Source organism: Chelmon rostratus, chromosome 5, assembly GCF_017976325.1.
Source record: "Chelmon rostratus isolate fCheRos1 chromosome 5, fCheRos1.pri, whole genome shotgun sequence".
In the NCBI taxonomy this organism is placed as follows: Eukaryota; Metazoa; Chordata; class Actinopteri; order Chaetodontiformes; family Chaetodontidae; genus Chelmon; species Chelmon rostratus.
Window position 1 is genome coordinate 26,259,340 of NC_055662.1, and position 19,896 is coordinate 26,279,235.

General features: G+C 42.8%; 3 protein-coding genes across 8 annotated transcripts; all 3 read right to left on the bottom strand.

The window, feature by feature from the left end:
- On the bottom strand, nucleotides 1-6,373 carry entpd4 (ectonucleoside triphosphate diphosphohydrolase 4). Of its 2 annotated transcripts, none has more exons than XM_041937160.1 (13): nucleotides 6,247-6,373; nucleotides 5,693-5,816; nucleotides 5,348-5,545; nucleotides 5,055-5,260; nucleotides 4,790-4,940; nucleotides 4,498-4,601; nucleotides 4,223-4,282; nucleotides 3,978-4,108; nucleotides 3,261-3,427; nucleotides 2,853-3,177; nucleotides 2,312-2,397; nucleotides 2,025-2,186; nucleotides 1-1,260 (listed from the first exon to the last, which is right to left on the bottom strand). In XM_041937160.1, exons 2-13 carry the CDS (start codon nucleotides 5,698-5,700, stop codon nucleotides 1,026-1,028), a joined length of 1,833 nt encoding a protein of 610 aa, XP_041793094.1. In that variant the 5' UTR covers nucleotides 5,701-5,816; nucleotides 6,247-6,373; the 3' UTR covers nucleotides 1-1,025. The 2 variants fall into 2 exon arrangements, with proteins under 2 accessions (XP_041793094.1, XP_041793093.1); XM_041937159.1 differs by having other exon boundaries at nucleotides 3,954-4,108.
- A 730-nt stretch (nucleotides 6,374-7,103) lies between these two features.
- On the bottom strand, nucleotides 7,104-12,060 carry si:ch211-214j8.12 (uncharacterized protein LOC100000539 homolog). 5 transcript variants are annotated; one of them, XM_041937792.1, is made up of 6 exons: nucleotides 11,788-12,060; nucleotides 11,457-11,505; nucleotides 10,260-10,564; nucleotides 9,976-10,142; nucleotides 8,310-9,523; nucleotides 7,104-7,823 (listed from the first exon to the last, which is right to left on the bottom strand). In XM_041937792.1, exons 3-6 carry the CDS (start codon nucleotides 10,516-10,518, stop codon nucleotides 7,424-7,426), a joined length of 2,040 nt encoding a protein of 679 aa, XP_041793726.1. In that variant the 5' UTR covers nucleotides 10,519-10,564; nucleotides 11,457-11,505; nucleotides 11,788-12,060; the 3' UTR covers nucleotides 7,104-7,423. The 5 variants fall into 5 exon arrangements, with proteins under 5 accessions (XP_041793726.1, XP_041793725.1, XP_041793724.1 ...); XM_041937791.1 differs by having other exon boundaries at nucleotides 11,457-11,509; XM_041937790.1 differs by having other exon boundaries at nucleotides 11,182-11,509.
- A 454-nt stretch (nucleotides 12,061-12,514) lies between these two features.
- On the bottom strand, nucleotides 12,515-19,406 carry gda (guanine deaminase). The gene is made up of 12 exons (XM_041937794.1): nucleotides 19,235-19,406; nucleotides 18,878-18,965; nucleotides 16,729-16,834; nucleotides 15,824-15,851; nucleotides 15,624-15,731; nucleotides 15,210-15,317; nucleotides 15,034-15,131; nucleotides 14,711-14,778; nucleotides 14,394-14,540; nucleotides 13,981-14,099; nucleotides 13,843-13,870; nucleotides 12,515-13,744 (listed from the first exon to the last, which is right to left on the bottom strand). The coding sequence occupies exons 1-12, from the start codon at nucleotides 19,394-19,396 to the stop codon at nucleotides 13,668-13,670; spliced, it is 1,137 nt and encodes a 378-aa protein (XP_041793728.1). The 5' UTR covers nucleotides 19,397-19,406; the 3' UTR covers nucleotides 12,515-13,667.
- Between the last annotated feature and the right edge of the window lie 490 nt (nucleotides 19,407-19,896).

Consider the following 19,896-nt stretch of genomic DNA (forward strand, 5'->3'; position numbering starts at 1 on the left):
TTACTGAATTGCAATGTGACATTTATTTTGCATTCATCTGTGCAAACATTTCACGAGACCATTTTCATATAAATAATGGGGCATGTGCTCTCATTTACAATCCCCTCACAGCAGTGATATGACGGCTTCTGAAAATGAAGCCCAACGTAAATATATGCAGCGGTAACCCACTTAAAAGTCAGATGACCCGACACAAGAATTTCAGCAGGGCTTCGGGAGAGACCGATACTCTCAACAAAAGAGCAGACGTGTTCTAGGGAGTCTCCCCAACAGTGACAAGACATGTATTGCACTAGTATAGCCATTAAAGGCTACTTGTCTTGTTGAGGCAGAACAATTTGGGAAAGACACACACACAAACAAACAAAAAAAAAAAAAAACCCAAAGGACCATTCCAGCTGGGAAAAGCATCTCGACTGCATTACAAAGTGCTCCTTCCACTAGTTAGAAATCGTATTGCATTTGAGGTTTCTGTGGAAACGCTGAGTGCTTGTACCATTGAACAACTATAAAAACAAAAAAAGATGTGACCACACACATAAAAAAGGCATAAAGAAAGGCAAATGCCCAATACATTTTCACCATGCTATATCTGTCGACCTTGGGAAAATTCAAAGTATAGACTATATATTTATTGGGGTATGGAAGATTAGCTAGCAAGTAAAGTACCGCAGTGTTTGTCTTTTTTTTTTTTTTTTAGAAATAAAACAGAAGACACATGGAGGCAGTTGCCGTTTGATTTTGATGATGGAGTACGTGGCAGGCAAGAACACAAATTCTAAAAGAAGTTTCCATTTTAACATTTTCACGGGCTCAGATAAGCCTTCGTAACTGTATAAGATCTTCCTCATTTGTCCAATTCTCGTGACCATCTCTGGTTCGACTGGTCGCAGGGAGCAGCCTCGTTTTCAGGGTAGCAGCCTTTCGAAAGCTCTCTGAACAAGCACACGAGCCTCAGAGAGAAATGGAGTGAGATGGGTTTCGGAAAGTCAGACATGCTGTCCAGACGTTATGCTCTACCAAATTTAGAGGTTGATAGGGAGTGTGGGTGAGCGAAGGCCCTGTTCCAACCACGGCACAGAGGAGGGGGTGCAGCGCTGGGCTGTGCGCCGATGGATGCGGCGGAGTCGCAGCAAGTACAGCATGATAGACAACAAGACAATGAAGAAACAAGCCAGGAATAAGTAGTGGTTGTTGACAAAGGAGAAGCTGTGCCGCCAGTGAGAGTGCACTCCTTTCAGACTTTCCTGCTGGATGTCCCTGGAAGAGGCAAAGGAAACAAATACATTTCCATAAAAAACTGCAAACATATTAGACAGACTTTGAACAGAGGTGACGTGCATACATAAATGCCACCCAGGGCCCTGTTTATTACATGTCAGGACCTAAGGAAGTTTGATTAAACAGATGAGCCAACAAGAATCCTGGTATTCAGATCTGGGAAGCTTGCTTTACATGTCTACAGAGCAGAAAGGGGGAATTTCTTGTCTGAGCAACATGTCCTCAGGCTCAAACCTGCCAAACTGACGTGTTACACAAAGGATCAGGATGAACTCTTTTTTTAAGGTTTACATCACAGGTGAACTTATTTTCAGATAGGAATAGCTTTTTTGTAATCCATTAATTAATCATTAAGATCTTGTGATTGAAAGATACCAGTTTTAATTAGTTTAAGTTCTTTTGCTGTTCATGTATAATTTGCTCTTTCTTAGAGGCTTTTACAGACTTCATTTCACAGTTAGGACATTCCTCATGTTAATTTCCCTCCTGCTGAAAAATGCAGTAAAAATGCGGCGTGCTACGCCCATTAGCAGCCAATCCTATGTGCTCAGCATTGTTTCAACTTTCCACTCATATTCAAAATAGGAGTATGCTGCTGTCAAAGAAAGCTGTGAGGATTAATCAATCATGCCTCCACTTATATTGACAACATTTAAGACGATCATTTTCTCTGATTAACATTACTGAAAGCTTTATTAGTAAAGTGATTAAGATTGGTGAAAGCGTGAGAGTAAATCTCTTACCTCAAAGGCAGAAACCGCGTTCTGTAAAGAATAGCTCCGAGAGTCCACTGGACCTCTTTATCATAGACCAGCAGTGCAGTCTTCAGGTTTTTATAATTGGCCGGGAAAGAGAAACCTGAGTGCAATACTTCATACATCCACGCTGATTTAAAACACTGGTACCTGCAGACGTAAACATGAAGCCATTCACAAACATTCTTGTCAAGACTTAGCCGGCATCTTATTTGGAATGCGGCCAACTGGTTAGTCGATTTTGAGAAGCTGCTTAACGATCCTTAGTGACTTACTTCAGTCTGTGAAGATCAGCATGTGAGGCATACAAGCCGGAGTCAAAGCGCTCCCTCAGAGTCTTCCACTGGGTGGAACAGTAACTCTGTGAATGTTAAATTGTAATATTAGGAATGTTTGCACTGATAAGACATCAATAAAAGCAAATCTCTGTTGATCCCATATATAAAGTTTGGCAAATTCATGACAATATTAACAGAATGTTGTATGAACTGGTTGTGAAAAAATGCTTATAACGATCTATAATCTATAACGATCCAAAATTAAATACTATAGCTGCCATTTACATCAATGTAAGTAAACAAACAACCCTGTTAAACATAGAGAGTGGTGGTCTTAAAATTCCTATTGGTGTGAAAGAGTGAAACAGCCAGTGGTGGTGTGATGATTAGCTATTCAAATTTTAACTGCGCTTAAATAGAAGGGTGCTTTCCGCAGCAAGTAAGATAAAGCTTGGACAAATACCGGGAGTAATAAGTGACTTATTGAGGGGGTTTCTGCCTTCATGAGAGTAGATGTAGATTTCTATCTAGCACTCACCTTGGCAGCCCGGGCGTATTTGGAAGCGTTATAATCGCCGCCCATGCGCAGCACATCCTCCGTGCAGTAGTAGAACTCGGAGAAGCCGTAGAACTGACTGTTGCTGTAGTCGATGGCTGGCTGGTAGATGCCACTGAGGGAGGTTTGGGTCTCATTGGTGCGGTTCAGGAACGGCTGGAGAATCTGTCTGCACTGGTCAAAGTCTCCTGTGCCTCGCAGATGGAGCTTCTGCGAAGCCGGGCCGATCTCATCCTGCAGGTCTGCGGGGAGACAAGGGTCGAGGAGGGGAGACTCCGCTGTCTCGCCAGTATGCTGATCTAAGAGCCTGGAGCAATCGGTGATACAGTGTAAGTACAAAGTGCAAAAATGAAAACTTCAATCACGCAATTGTCTGACTGCGGATCTCACTTGTTTCGAGTGGCAGTGTTTCTGATGAGGCTCTCCTCGTATCTTTGGCGTGCTGCATTTCCTCCAAAACCCAGGAAGGTGGACACATAAACACGATAAACATGCTCTGTGCGATGTGCGTCACAACCCAAGTTGAACTCGGCCAGTAAGTTCTTGGCAACTTCCTCCTAGGGAACAAACAAAATATCAGCCTGGGAATGATGACACCTGCGTAAAATACTGTACCCATGCATACCCCTTATGTGTTTAACATGTCTAGTTTAATGTATCACAACACATTAAAGAGCAGAAGCTGAAACTGTCTAAGAGGATGAAAATTCAATTAAACGTTATGTGGTATAAAGAAAAAAACAATGAAAAAGGGAGAAGTAGCGCAGGCCAAACCTGCTACTGGACATGAATCACTACAACACAAACAAAAAATAATTTACATGGACAACTTCTATTGCATTTGGCAGTCTCTGCATAAATGATCTAAAGTTCTGAGTCCAAAAATCCTGCTATGGAGTCATGCAGCAGGCTTACAGTGTGCCTTCAACAGTGATGAATGGAGAGCAGACCATCTCCACGGGACAAAAATGGTGCATAGGTTTTAACCAGGGAATGACAGAGGTTGGAAGGAGGGAGAAGAACAAAGGGTGAGTGACAAAAACCAAAGACAGCACAAAAACAGAATTGGTTGTGGATAATAACCTGCTGTGGAGAAGCAAAGCTTACAGTTTTGGGCACTTCGTATGCGATCTGTGTGGAGACGCCACCCATGTCCAGGACACCGGCAGTCCTTTTCCTCACCAGCGCCTCCTGCTGATCGCTGCCTGGGACATGTACCTCCACTACAGCTTCCCCATCTTAAAAGATTGACGGCAGAGGGGTGACATTTTTTTAATGCAGATTGGTTACATCTGTGATTTAATGGCAAAAAAACAAAGAGAACTTTAAAAATGGCACACTTGAGTACTTACCATTGTGCACATGGTTAAACCTTCCAAGGACAAAGTTGATTCCAATCCATGCATAGACGCCTAAAGCCAATGATGACAAATTGTAAAGTTAATATACAACCTTTTACCAGCATCTTCACACTTTAAGATCAGGTTCTACAATACAGTGGAGAATGGAAAACCCCCTCATTTGAGAAATGAATATTAACTTATCAGTTACGACATTTAAGTGTGACAAAATCTTCATGAAGTGATGAATCAAAACTATTGTGTTAAAAATAAAGACATTTACTTACCTTCCTGTTTTCCAGAAATCACTTCCACATGGGAATCAGAAAAGAGGAAGTTGAAGTGGACTGGGATGTCTGTTCGCAGATCCTCAAGAAGTGCCTCTTGTTGACTGAGATTAAACAATCACAGAAACGTCATCATTACATGTATGGCATGAGAAACTCTGATGCTATTCACTTTCCACTTTCAGGTGCTGTTTAAATCTGCAGTCTGGACGGTCCTTGCAGGTGTGCTTACATCTGGGGCTTCTGGAAGTAGTTTATATGATAAGATAATGCACATTAAGTGCGACTGTACCTTTCAGGAAGGATTCTCATTCCAGCTGTACACAGGATGTACAAGGGTGTTTCTTGGTGCTTATTTTTGGGAATGTGCTGTGCTGCAAAGCTCAGCAGCGGATGGATATAATCACTGGCTTTCTCAGGTGTTTTGGCCAATTCAGAGATACCTACAAGTACAAACATTAGACAGAAAATATTGTAAATATCAAGCTATCTTACAATGTTTGTACTATTTAATGACCTGTTTTGATTAAGGACAGGCCAAGCACTGCTTATCTTACCTGGTTTGATCTTCATAACCACAGGCTTGCGGTGTTGATCTCTCATTTGCTGAATGTCCAGCAACTCATGTGGGTTACCGTTGTGCCGGGGCCAGCAGTACACAAATACCCTGGAGCCACTGCTGCCACAGTCCACCACCAGGCCATAGTTCAGGTTGGGGTTGCTTGTATCTGTTGCATCCACATCAGTCACCCTCGCCAAGTGCCTTTTGGACAACAAAGAACGATGTTAAGATGTTAAGATACCATCGTCCGTGTTCATGATGGGATAAGCACTTGGCCGGGTATTTCACCTGTGGAAGTGATTTTCCTTTCTGATCCAGCTGGCGTGCCCCTTTCCAGCGACGAGCAGCAGGTAGAGCAGTCCTATGAGGCAGAGCACTACGCCGATGAAGAGCAGCTGTCTGAGGGAAGGTATCAGGAGCCGAGGAAGAACCTGGGATGACAGGCTGAAATGCCACGAGGCTGGGAAAAGGCACGAAAAGCTGATCCTGACAGATAAAAGAAAGCAGAGCTCAGTATGTCACAGATATTTCATCTCATGTTGTTATTTATAGGGTCTAAACACAGCGATGGACATTTCAACAGCTGTGAGTTCACAAACAAACCTACATGCCCACAAATGAGAGAAAACCAACCTTCCCATGATGCAGATTGTCTTCTACTTAGTGGTTTACTTCAAATCAAGAATAAGACAGCTGAAGGAGGGAGATTGGGCTTGTTCCGAGGCTCCGTCCCGTTTTCTTTACTTGTCAACATGACCTTTTAAGAAGAAAATGTCGTAAATTTAACATTATGCGACATATAATGTTAATAATGCGTCTGTAAGTGAACTTCTGAGCCCTGGTATGTGAAAGGCCTAACGTCAGACCAAGTGCTCTGACTAGTGAACATGACGGTGTGTTGTCGCTTCGTTGGGATATATCGATCCCGTAATGGGCAACTTCAACGTAATGAAACTGTAAACAGGAATGAGTCAAACTGGAAGGACACAGAGAAACACTATCATTAAAGACAAAGCAGGTAACGTTAGCGAACGTGAGTGTTTTCAGACGTCTGTGAGGTGTCTATCGTCACCGTGTTTGACTGTAGCAGCGAGCTAAAAGACTTGAATTTGACATATTTGTACTAACCGTCAGCGTCAACACGCCAAAGTTACATGTTCGCGGTCTTTAGATGATTTCATACTTACTAACAAAAAGGTCAAAGTCCTCCTTTCTCCCGAAAAATTCACATTTCTGAGCAGCCAGATGCTAACCGCTGGCTAATGTTGAGCGAGTATGTGGCAGGTCTCCGGTGAGTGACGTGATGACGTCCTGACCACGGTGTGTTTGATTTTCATGTCCGCGTTGGCCGGATAGTAATCAGCAAAATAAGTAAACCCGCCTAACATCATTCTTCTTCTTCTCCACTAATAGTGGGTTGCAACCAGGATGAAGTTGCATTACTCCCACCTAGTTGCTAGAATGTGGAACGAGGAAAAAAAAGAGGTAACAACAGTAAGTAAACTGCTGTAGTGCATTTTTTGTTGTATTGTTTTGTTACCATTACTCACTTATTTAATCATACACACACACACACACACACACACACACACACACACACACACACACACACACACATCCATTTCTTTCTTTATATATGTATATACACACACATTCTCTCTTAACATATATATTTTTAATCATGTGTTTCCAATTCTTTTTTCCTAAATAGTAGTATACTATGGTATAATGACAGTGTGTAGTGTAGTTTCACATGTGCAAGCCATTTGTTGTTTTTTTCTCTTTTCTTTTCACCTTCTGTAATATGCTTTGGCATTACTAATCATGCCAATGAAGCACATTTGAATTGCCTTAGACTCAGTTTCATTCAGTCTGGTGTGCAAACTGCTGCAATGGCATTTAAAGATGGAGCAATCTTGGTACACACGTTCAGTCTATATTAGCCTTGAAATGTGAAACTGTGAAAAATTTGAAATCTGCAGACATATTTCTTATGTGATTTTATACTGATGGTCAGTAAAAGGATATAATACGCGCTACGGTGTTCCTCGTGCATATGTTTAATGTTGCCATCAGAAAAACAAGATAAAAAGATTTATCAAAAACACCATACAGACACAGTTTGCAGTTCATTCAAGGCACTGTAGAGAGCCGCACGGTAATCTGTAAGAGGTAGTACAATCAATCAATCTGTGTCTGTAGGAATTTACTGTAGTTACAAAAATAACAGAAGTGATAGAGTTGTAGATACTGATGCAATCACTGTAAAATTGTGCAGCGTATTTTTATTTGAGTGATTTAAAGCATTTTTGATGCTGTCGTGGGAGTGTGTTACTCCTGTATTGGAGGTCGTCCATCTCTTCACTACAACCGGATAACTTGAGCGTTACTGATCCTCTCTAAGGCCAACAACTCAAGCTGAAGCTGACTGATTTTCCAGCAACAACTCACATCTACACACTTGAGTCTCTTGCTCCGTTGCATTATACTTTTCACCGTTATCATCTTCACATCCGTCCGCGGCAGGTCAATGTAACGCACCCGTCCAAGTGGCAGGGGAGGTAAGCCTGTGGAATCTGCAGAGAGATGCAGGTCTGGGGCCACTCTGCGCAGTACATCCTGTAAAACGCAGTTCAGAGGGCATGGCAGGGAGACCAGTGACAGCTTCTCCAGCAAAGGAGAACCAGTCAGGAGACTCTTGAGCACCTTCTTCAGGGACATCCAGGACATGACAGGCTTCATTAGGCTGTGCTCGTAGGAGAATCTTCAGACAGAAGAAAGACACAAAGCATATGTATAACAAGGCACAACAAATTATGACTGTCCAGTACTGGAACTGTTAAGCTGAGTCCTTGCTGCCACTTACTGTCACCACATATGGTAGCTTGTTTTTAGCAATACTTTACTTAGGCTGCTGATATACCATTATAATGGTGAGCCAGGAAGCAGGCCCAAAAAAACTCCCTACAAGCCTTGAAATAACATCTAAGAGCCTAAGAAAAGTATATTAGCAGATTAGTTCAATTAAATAAAGACAGCCATGATAAAAATGACTTTGCTGTTTGGGTGTAAGAATTTCAACAAATATAAACAAAAAGCTTATAAAATATTTTTCCAACTTTAGCTTTAAGATATGTATTAGGTCTATGAGAAACATCATTAGTTCCCTTGCAAGGTACATTATAACTGTGTCAAACAAGGGTCAATAGATCCCAGCATACTAACCAGTGTACCTGAGCAGCAGCTTTACCTGAGTGCAAGAGAGCAGAGGTTAGGCAGCCGTGGAAGATCCCAATTGTCCCGCTGATCCTCCTCATCTTCCTCTTCCTGTGGCGTGGTGGGAGGCTCAGCAGAGATGAGCAGGTCTCTGAGTTTGGGACATGCCCTGATGACCTCCAGTAGAGGAGTGTGAGGGCTGGTTTTCACCCCCTCCAGGGTGAGAGAGAGCAAGGACGAGCCTGCTACTTGCAAGGCGGGAAGGAGGTCCACCAGGGGGCCTGAGTAGTGTACGGAGAGGCTCCGCAGCTGGCCTGACCACGCCTGGAGGCCTGCGGCTAACAGAGACCCCTGGCGACCTTCTCTGGCATCTTCACAATCATCAGCGTTCACAGATATTGAGTAGATGTTTGGACATAAATGGCTTAAACTGTCCAGAGAGTCACATGATAAACTCTTGACGTCCTTCAGGCGCAGGATCAGGTGTTCATCACCTGACTGAGACAAAACTCTTCCTCTCCTTTGTTCCTGTGCTTGGTCCTGACAGCAGCCTTGCTCTTCACCTCTACGTGCATCTTCTTCACTCTCACTACCATACCCATCACACAACGTCCTCTCCTCATCCTCATTTTCTTCATCTGCTGCTGCTCCTTCTCTCTTTTCCCTCCAACTGTCCTTGCCCTGTCTGTGCCTCCAATCCGCCCACATCACCCCCAGCCTAGGAACTCCTTCTCTGTCAGTGAACTTATCTGTCTGGTCAAACTCTCTGCGCTGGATGAGACAACAGGCTTGTGTGAGGCCCTCCATGGCCACTCTCTCCAGGCAGGGCAGGGAGAGGAGGAGGAAGGCTGCCACCGCCACAGAGTCTCCCTCTTGTACCTCAGAGCCAATATCCAGAGCCAGGAGACTGCTGAGGGGCAGAGGAGACAGAGGTGCAGAGCAAGAAGGGGAAATGAAAGATTGGGATGTAGAGGTGCAGCGAAAAGATGACTTAGACGGACAGCCAGAGGATGAAAGGGCCGCCCCACTTCCAAGAGGAAGTAGTGCAGCAGGAGAGAGGAAACGACAGTGGGATACGTCCAGATGGCGCAGCAAACGACAGTGGAGGGCAATCGTCCCAATGACACATCTGTCACAAGGTGTCCCAGCCAGGCAGAGCGAGCGCAGGGCAGAAAGACAGCAGAGGGTTTCACACAGGACCTTTGAAGGCAGCTGCTGGACTCCAGATAGGTCCAGACGCCACAGAGCCTGAGACAGCAAGGAGGAAATGTTTAGACATTACGGAATTATAGGCCCCACACAATATGTGCGCATGTAAAGAGCAAAAAAAATGTGTCTAATCTAACCCAAGCTGGGAACCACTTGTTTTTTTTCTTATTGTGGGAGCTGTGATTTTTAACATCTGTTCTTTTTAAACCCTAAAAATACTGACTACATACATAGGCATATGCTAAGTGTTTAAAATCTGAAGGAGCTCATGTGCTGTTCATGAAATATACTAATAAAAAAGTCTTCATCACTGACTCATTTTCTCCATAAGCATGCTTCTGACAAAGGAAAGAGATAAAGAAGAGTAACATTGTGGAAATGTCCTTCATATTTCTGTTCACACATCCAACAGCTAAAAACTCCTCCAGTACAAAACCTCTCATTTGCAATCAGTAGCTAATGAGGACAGAGACATGGAGACTGGTTTTCACCTGACAACGTGCAGTAATGTGGGGACAGAGGGTGGAGGTGACCAGAATGGGACACTTTTGCAGAGACAGGCCACGGAGTTGGGGGACCAGCAGGAGGTGAAGGGCTGCTCGGGACAACTCCTTTCTGGCGCAGAGCAGCAACGTCAGCTCCTCCACGAGGTCGCCCGCTATCAGGAGAATAAAAGGTGGACAGAGAGACGGACAACATGGTTAATGGACATGTTACCTGTAAGAGAGGGACAAAACATGTGCTCGTTCTCTCTTATAAGCCCTCACAAACTCACGCAGTAAGTTGAAAGGCCCCATGATGTGTCTGAAGAAATAGTGATCCAGGTAGTTGTCCGCGTAGTCTTTCACCCACACTTCCTTCATGTTGTCAGCAAGGTTCAGCAGACACAACCGTGTCAGCGAGAGGACGGAGCCATCTTCATCTGTCTTCCCACAGCTCCCCATCCACTCCACGTTCTCCATCCTCCTCCTCCTCCTCCTCTGGTCGGCTTGAGCCCTCGCCACATGTTCAACCAAACCCCGAAACAGAGGCATTGCTGGACAGCAGTGGCTGGTTTCAGTGTTGAGGTGGATGCTTTGTCTACGTGATGGAGGGGCCAGGATGAAAAGAGAAAAAATTTATTTCTGATAACAAAAAAATCTATATATATTTGCTTCTAATTGCGAAATTATTCTCACTTCATAAAGCTCTAAATATAAAGTTAGTAAAATAATCACTTTCAGGTTGAACATGTTGGCAGTCATATGCAACCAGTGAGGAGGGTTCAAAACTAGGCGTTGCTTTGTTTTAAAGGGGAAAGTTTGGGAATCACTGGTGTGGAATATTACAAATATTGTGTTATTTATGTGCTGTTATCAGTTCTTGTCATCTTTATCAAAAATGTGACAAAAAATGATCAAAGACAAAGTGTGAGTACAAAATATACTTGTGAAGGAAACAGAAAAGGAGCCCACATAAATCCTAAGTTTCTGCCTCTCATAGAGAACAATCGCTCAAATATGATCAATTAGTAAATCTTATTTGAGTGTTACTGTTTTTATTGTTTTAATTTAATTCGTAAGTAAGTTGTGAGTAAATACTGTGTAATTCCACTTGGATATGCTCAGCCGGATAGAGAGAAATGGACCGAAACAGAGGGACATATTAATGTGTACACTGTGATATCCCGAAGAAGAAGAATCTCTGTTGAGACCTACCAGTCAAAGTAATTAGATGTTTACGTCCAAGAAGAAAGAAAACAGGGGCGTAAAACTAAAGAAATGTATATCCACCTTTGCTCTACAGTACTGAGATTAACAGCAACACTTCCTGACTGTTTAAAGGGGAAGGTCAGCCCTCAGTTTACTCGCTCAGGCACAACTTCCTTTTCGGCATATTCGGCCGGTTGCCAATTAGTCAAGTTACAGCCTTGAACCCCGACTGTGGTCTGTCTCAGTCCTAAACCAGGCACCCATAAGCGGTGTATACTCACTGACAGTCTGATTGCTGAAGCGGTGGTGCACGGCCCGAGGAGGTAATGTCTTCCTTCCACACACAATTTAGGGCAAAAAACACAAAATCTATGAAACTTAGTTACATTTAAGGCCGACGTGCAGTGAAATAACCGTTTCACATCCACATAAAGGAGGCTATTCAATGAACCGTTAGCACTTTGAAGGCTTAATGTGTCATAATGCAGATTCTAACGCTATAAGCAAAGTAAAGATAGAAAATGACTGAAACTAAAACTGAAACCAAATGATCTGTGATTCCCTAAAACTTGAAAGTTGCGTAAATTAAATGACAAATACACAATTTCTCACCTGCCTCCGCTGGTATCAATGAACCCTTTGGTATGTTTTAACGAAAACAAAACAAAAAAATAAAATAACAGACTCGGTTACCAGGGAAACATGCAATTCCATACATAAACTGGATAAGGGCTACTTTCACTTTTCAAAGAAATGGATGTGTGCCCTATTGAGACCACTGTGCCAACATACAATCAACATAAAATCCTAGTTACTTCTTTTTCTTTTCTTTCTTTGGGTAACCGAGAATATAAGACAGAAGTGACGACATACCTGACTTTTGAACTGCAGTGGCTCCCTCTAGTGGCTGCGACTGGTAGCGTGGCTCCACATTTGCAGTGCTGGTGGACTTGAAGTGGAGCTGAGGTCTTGCTGTCAGTGGGACATGACAATAGCCATCTCACCTTCTTAGCTGTCTGGCCCAGATGGTGAAGATCTCTTAAAGACGCAGACTTGTCTGTTAGTGGCCTTGAAGGCTCGTGGGGCTTTTAGTAAATCCATAACCTTCGCCCTGGGTTATGATCTTTGATTAGTAGTGGGTTGTATTTTGAACTGCACATCAGAGAAAAACAACAACAAAAAAAAAATCATAGCAGACTTTTTGGTATACTTTATTTCAAGCTCCCGTGATGTGACACATGATAGTTCAAAGAGTATCTTTAACATATATACTGGCTATATTTCAGTAAAAAAGTTAACTTGTCTTAAACACATTCAAATTTATCAAGACAAGCACATATTCAGCAATGTCCTAACATTCATAAGTCAGTTTGTAATGCTAATAGAAATATATACTACATATAGGGCCAATCTTAAAACCAACAATCTCAGCAGTAAAACCATGTGAGGTAACTGATTGTGACAATAAGACCTGAGGTTAAGAACACTTTCTCTTTCCACTCAAATCAGGATGTGGAATTTGTGCCAGCACAGTGAAACATTAAGAAACAATGTCAAAATCTAATTTGGGTTTATACAGAGAACAGTCCTGTAACTGGAATGGTAATTTTCTAGTTTTGTTCCATGAGACTGTGCAAAAAAACTGAATGAGTCGAAGTCAAGAGGACATTATAACTATAATATAATCATCCTCTGTCATTTAAAAACACCTGAGTGGAGTGTTCAGTCCAGTCGTCTGATCGTTAAGCATTTACTTGCTACAGCGGCATGAAAATGAGATCATCAAGCTGCACTCAGTTCACCTCCACTGAGCACCCAGCAGCTCCACGTCACCAACACAAAGTCCTGTATTAACATGTCATTATCTCCTGCTCACGCTGATGCATGAATATGTTTTAGTACACAGAACTACATTGTTCACAGCATTTGATATGCTCCTTATTTCCTGTTCTGAAGCCCAGTAATCACCTCTTAAGACTTACGGAACAGATTGATTCATCTGATCAGTCATGCATGGCCCTCACTGAACATCATTAATAGCACGTCATCTGTTACATCCATTGGATTTCACAATGAAATGTTTCTGGTGATAATTCACTTCCATGTAGTTTGTTTTAGCATCAAAGACTGTGCAACAACAGGGCGTTTCCAGCTGATCAGTGTTGTGACGCACATATTTTTTCTCCCAGATATACATCAGTTTGAGTAGCTAAAGACCCCCTCCAACTAAAATCAAGTCAGCGCAGAGTATGAGCATTTCCACCTCGGAACTGCAGTGGACAATGACAGTCTCACAAACAGGGATGTAGGGTCAAGTATAAGCCAGTATAAGACATGAAGGGAGTTTTTTTCCATGGAATGAAGCTTCTAAATGAAATGAGATGAGTTTTTAGGTGTTTGATCGATGCCTGGAGAGGAACCTTCTTCAAGCTGACTTTCCCAGAGGGCTTCGGGCCACGAGACGAGTGAAGGTGTGTGGAGGACTGAGGCGTTTACTCTGGTGTTGGCTCTGTGAATGGTACCACCTTCCTCCCAGCAACAAACACCTCTACTATGTTACGATCATCACCTGTCAAAGAAGGGGTAACGGAGACAAACTTGAAGCAAACTGGGAGACGTACAATAGAGTCTAAAAATGTGCACAGATACAGTGAAACTGACACTTACCCAAATTCAAGAACTTTTCCAAAAGAGCCTAAAATTGAAGCAACTACAAATTAGAGTTCCACTAATATAAAATGTTTGCTTTTGTTAATTTGTGTGTAATTGTGAGTGAATAGATTAAAACACTGCTCCATGTCTGACCTTTGGTTTTTCATCCTGGATCAGGTCAATGGGTCCACCGGGAGCTGCAACATTCACCCGCAGGGCATCAAAGTCTTTTCCCACTTCAAAGTTCCCTGTTTGGTCATCCAGGGACAAGGCTGCAGACAAAAAGCACCACAAAAGAAGCTGTTGTGTTCTCTACCCTCCTGTGAAATTGCAATCAGTCAGAATTAAAAATATCTTCCCATAGCTATTAGTTCCCTGAATCAGGAGTTTATGCTGCAGCGCTCTGATAGAGAACAACTTAGAGTGGGGAAAAGCACTTCAGCATGAAAAACGACTGTTAGTGGAGAATAACGCTGACAAAGAGACAAAACACCTGATGTTTTAATGGAACTTCTACACAATGCGACCTCTGTTTCGGAGCGACAGCTGAGGTGTGTGCGTCTTACCTTGGCTGCCTCCCAGCGTGGCCAGTCTGAACACCTCCTCAAAAGTGAGCGTGTCGTGTTCAGGGTCCTGGATGGTCAAGACCTTGGACGAGTCCAGAGCTCTCCTCACAGCATCCAGCATCGAGGCCGAGTAGCCGCCCGCCACGTCTGACACGGCACCACGAACACAGACCGGACGGGTCAAATGAATACAAGCATGCAGACACAAGCACTCGCTAACATGACATGGGTGTGAAAAAGTACCACGTCTGGTTAAAATTTTCAGATTTCTGCTAATTTTTGTAGTGAAAATGTGCTGAGGGCTGCTCTCATCCCACCTGTTCCCAGGCCCAGCTTCACTTTGTGATTGAGGACGTTGCGGACGTTCAACAATCCACTGCACAACCTGAGCAGGTGGAGAGAGAGAGGTGACAAATACAATGAAATTGCACTGCATTACCTTTCTGTCAAGTGATAGATTCAGGACTATTTATAACATTTTGCTGTGACAACCTATTTTCAGCACATGGATCAATGAAGTTTGATCTTTTGCATATGTGTACATTCAGGCATTTTCAAAGCTGTGTTATATACTGTGTTCCTCATGTGCCATTTTACTGTAAAATCTGTGTTTCAGCCTGAGAAACTATGAGAGACTTACGATATGTTTGAATTGGGACAGTGAGACAAAGATGCTCCTGTCTCTCTGAACAGAGCCAACTCTTCATCACTGAGGTAGCAGCCGTGGGCCATCACCGTCTGTGAATGAGATCAACCACGCTCAGCACTTAAATCTACGAACGGCAGAACTTCCTGTGTGTGTGACTGCGTCCTCACCTTGTCAGTAAGCAGGTTGTGTTTGTAATAGACGTCTGTGTAAGACTCGGATTCAGGGAACAGCTTCTTTACAAGCTTCATTTCCTCGATGTTTTCACTGATATGACTCTGGAAATAAACACACACGCGTCAGACATTAGACTGAGTTAAAGCAGCAGTTACCTGGATGGAGAACCTGAGGTGTGGCAGGGCAATGAAAGGATAGCTAATGTCAAATTAAATACTACTAATGCTACTCTCCTGTACTTGTTTTTCATTCTTCCCTGTTTGTGTCTGCCTTTGAAAATTGCGTGCATGTGTGTGTGTGTGTGTTTATTTTTTTGCTCAAAAACCCCACAGGGCCAAGTCTAAACAGTCTCTATGACAACAGTCCCCTGTGGACATAGCCTGGTTCTGTTGCCACAGTGAGCTCACCTGAATGTGCAGGTTGTTATTCTTAGCAATTGCTCCCAGCTGTCCTAGCAAGGCTCCTGTGCAGGTTGGAGCGAAGCGGGGGGTCACCACCGGCTTCACGAGAGGGTACTACCGGGAAAAAAAAAAGGAGAAAAGGATTGGAGGAAAATCTCGGATGAAATGCAGACCCTTGAATTGTTTATTGTATTAAGGAATCTCACCTTTTTGCTCAAGAGCTCTGCAATGAACCTGGCGGGGACAAAACATAAATCGTGAGTCATTCTGGGGCCTCATTTTATCAACAAGAACAGAGGTTTTGATGCAATTGTCACTTCAGAATCAGATGCACACTCTCTGTGATGTGTATTTCAAAGGTTACACCTATTGGAAGTATCAAACACACCGAGGGAACTTAAGTTAAGGCATTCTTGCTGTATTATTGTGGAAAAAATGACTGTCTTTGGATATACAGAGTTATGCAGACGCTTTCCTCGCTCAGTTTAGAAGCTATCGGCTATTATCTGAAGATAATTTAGCCTCTGGGGGCAACAGCCAATGTTTCAGGCAGGGCTGGGGTTCTGGGTTCTGAGACTGCATTTCAACCAATGTGTTCTCTTTTGCCCTCCTCACAGACTATTTACCTGCATGCAACCAAAGCCCGCTTAAACGTGACTGGTCGATAACACTCGAACTACAAACAGAAACCAGAACTCTTCTGATACCAACATCTTCAACACACAGTGTCTGCATTCCTACGCAGATATTCATCCACAGGGATTACACTCACACATCATGACAATACAGTATATCTGTTGGTATCTGTTACGTGTCCTGTGTCAGATGTCGTAGCTTTAAGTGTTAAAACTGAAAACTGCCTCCTCTCCGACACACACTGGACACATTCAGTGTGACTAAAGTTGTTGCCTTGGGAATTTTTTTCTTGATCGAAAAGTTATTCAACAATCCGCCTGCTCCTCTTCAAGTAGAATTTCCAGCATTATACTGTTGAATGATTACCAATGTTACACACATACGCCTCATATCCTGTTTGACGCAGTTTGAAATACAGTTGACTTCAACTTGATTTCCCGAATCAACTGTACAATCAGAGCCAGCTGATACCTACCGGCAAGTCTCCTCTTGGGATTCCTGATTGGTCTCACTGTAATCTCTCGCAGAATTGTTTCTGTCCATGCACACCTTGCCCACCAATGCACGCTGCCCAAAGCCATCTTCAAGAAAAAAAAGGATTACTGAGTAACAAGAATAAAAAGAACACTAAAATCCCTTAAATCTGTTTCTCTTTTTCTCAAACAAGGTGTCTGAGATAGAAATGAGTGTTTCATACAAGTGTTTCCTTAGCTAGAAATAAGAACTGTACATCAGCAAACAGGTGTTTTCAGTGGCTGATTTGACCTCTGCTCAGGCTGAAGGTGGAGCTGATGTAGAGGTGGAAGGTGTCCTGCTTTAAAAAGTGCAACAAAACGAACAGGAGAGCAAGACGTAAATCAAGCACAAGGTCTAATCAGACAAGAGGTGAAGACACCTGTGTGGAGGTGGATGTGCAAGCATAACACCATCAGCAGAGGACTTAGTAATGGTGGAAATGGCCATAAGGCCAATATTAATTCAGTTCATATTGTGCTTTATTTGGGCACAACCTTAATCAAACTCTCATTTAATTAAATTGCCAGATGAACTAATGAATTGGCACACAGTGAGGCTTTAATGACCTCCTTCACCAGGCTTGTCGAGCTGCTGTGGAGCAGTTTTGGGAGGACCTTTGAGCTGCCAACAGAAGTTCAGAATGAATGTCGTGCAGCATGTAAAACAGCTGGATGTCTTTGTTCCACAGCAGTTAAGTCCTGCTAGCATGCCATCATGCACTTTAGATAAATAAACTCCGGAAAATTAATTGTCATGAAGCAGAACCTGCCCAACAGTAAATAAAGCATTTAAAATTAGCTGAACCTTGAACAATCACAGCGGTAAAACAAAACACACACCTTAATGCAGCAGTGATATTAATCCAGAAACATCACTTATAAAAATAAAACACTGATGGGGACCATTTTCCTGCAGAGTGAGGAATATTTCCGAGATTTTGCTGAGAATCCGTACCCACTTTTACGTCAGTCAGGCTTTGAATAGAGGACTTTTACTTGTTTCACAGTGTGGTTTTACTTTCATTTCGGTAAAGGATCACAATACTTCCTCCACCGCTGTACAGCAACAAGGGTCTGTTTCAACACGTGTTAAAAGATATGATCAGGCATTCAAGGACTGTGAGAGAGCTTTGAGCTGCTGTGACCAAACATTTCCTGTCAAATCAGGCAGAAAACATGCGTCTATATCATTTTCCACGTGACCTTGAACTTTGGACTTTATTAGATTCTTGCATGAGAAAATACATCACACCGGATTCTGCATGCATATATGTCTTTTATACTTTATATAACACTTAACACTACATGAATTAACTAAGAAATTCAACAGACGCAAGAAAGAATGAAGAATTAGTGTTGGAAATACTCAAACATGCACGTGCACACACATACACTTACATTGAATAACTTTTCTACAAATGGAACAGCTGCCCTGAACAGGGCAAAGGTGTAGGTTCAACAACCGTGATAACGCAAAACGACTACGCAAAGCTGCCAGTGCTCAATTCAATATGGTTGAATCATTACACATTTATGTGTGTGTGTTCAGGATTGCATAACGTGACTCCAAGATGATAAGAGCTGTGCACAGAGGTGAACAAATAAGTTTGTTTCTAACTCATCTGAGAGTGCGAAGGAAAACAGGAACCTTCTGCCTTCAATTTAGCTGTCATGAAAGTTACACATTTCAATTACTTGGCTTAATCTGGTGGATTAGATTGTATTCCTCACCAGACTCACAGGAGGCATTTGGAAGCATTGTCACATTTGAGCCACTGCTCTGCCCATAGCCGTGATTATACAGCCTGAATACGTCAGTCAGGACGGTGCCAACGTATCGGCTCTGTCTTTATGCACCTCATCAGCATGAATATAACGTGGCTGTAAATTGTGAATTGTGGGCTGGATATTTTACAGTATTTTGGTCTATAAAACTCTTGTACTTACTTGACCTAAAATATCTCCCACCAGGACACACTTCGGTTTCTGACTTCCCAATCCATAGTCCATATTAAATAAAAAACACTGTAGAGGGCCAGTGCTTAAAAATAAAAAAATAGGTCAAATGCATATGTGTGTGTGGGTGTGGGTGTGTTTAGGACATCTTACTTGCAATCTTTCCCAGCAGGAGAGAGGCATCTGTATGTATGGTAGCAAAGTAACATGCAGTGGTTGTTCCGTTTCTCAGGGTCCTTTTCTGTAAAGCACAAGGATCACATTACAGGATTAAGACAACATTTTTTACTCATTTCTATACGCTGTTAAGCCACTAAACTGTTCACACCCTTCTTAAATCATAGGCTGTGTGACAGCAGAGGGGATTTCAGGTAAACACATGAAACCTGTTGCACTTGTACTGTGTCACAAAAACAACGTATTTAATCCACAAGGCACAACATGTGACGTATGCACAGCAGCTAGAGAGATTTTATTATTATTTTGTTATCATTATTATTTCAAACTCACCACTACTTGAGTGTAGACCCTGTGGGCGAACTCTAAGTCCTTGAAACATGCCTCCACAGGAAAGGTGTAAGTACTGAGCCACTGCAGTAAGGGCATGTCCAGGGCTGTGCCCGCGTAGCTGTACTGGGATGCATGGATGTGGGTGTCCACCATTCCCGGCATGAAGAACTCACTGCAGTGCAGCAAGCCATGAAAATGGTTCAAACATACAGTACTGTTTTTATGGCCTATGCAAGAAATTGTGCAATGATGCATGCTCATGTTTTACACTAAAATGATTGAATTAATACATAGAAACACAGTGTTACTCTCTGACTAACTGAAGTCATTTACTGTTGTGAAATTCAGTACATTCAGTGATACATGTATATATTCATCTTACTGTGGGGCCAGTTGAGTGACTTCAGACAGGCTGAATCCATAGCTCTGAGACAGTCTGTCTTGCTCCACGCCTTTCCCAATGAAAGCAATCTGATGGCAGAGTGGACATCAAATAAGAGCTACAAGAGGACAATCATGTGCACATATTTTTTTGTGCTCAGGACAGGTGCAAGAAAGTGTGGTCATCAACAAAATGCATTCCCTGTGAGATTGTGTAAACAGCTCCCTTTGTGCCTACCTGTGCACAGTTCTTGCCATACCTCTGCTTCATCCACCTCCTT

Bases quoted from the DNA above. Each gene is read 5' to 3' on its own strand.
- gda (XM_041937794.1), bottom strand. From the start codon at position 19,396: ATGCCGGGAATGGTGGACACCCACATCCATGCATCCCAGTACAGCTAC. The intron at 13,871-13,980 runs GTCAGACATGGA...CTTCAATTTTAG, and splicing joins TCCAGGATGAAAAACCAAAG to GCTCTTTTGGAAAAGTTCTT. The intron at 13,745-13,842 runs GTAAGTGTCAGT...CTTCTTTGACAG, and splicing joins GGAAAAGTTCTTGAATTTGG to GTGATGATCGTAACATAGTA.
- si:ch211-214j8.12 (XM_041937793.1), bottom strand. From the start codon at position 10,518: ATGCCTCTGTTTCGGGGTTTGGTTGAACATGTGGCGAGGGCTCAAGCC. The intron at 10,143-10,259 runs GTGAGTTTGTGA...TTCTCCTGATAG, and splicing joins GGGGCCTTTCAACTTACTGC to CGGGCGACCTCGTGGAGGAG. The intron at 9,524-9,975 runs GTGAAAACCAGT...TTGCTGTCTCAG, and splicing joins ACATTACTGCACGTTGTCAG to GCTCTGTGGCGTCTGGACCT.
- entpd4 (XM_041937159.1), bottom strand. The intron at 4,283-4,497 runs GTAAGTAAATGT...CATTGGCTTTAG, and splicing joins GATTTCTGGAAAACAGGAAG to GCGTCTATGCATGGATTGGA. The intron at 4,109-4,222 runs GTAAGTACTCAA...CAATCTTTTAAG, and splicing joins GTTTAACCATGTGCACAATG to ATGGGGAAGCTGTAGTGGAG.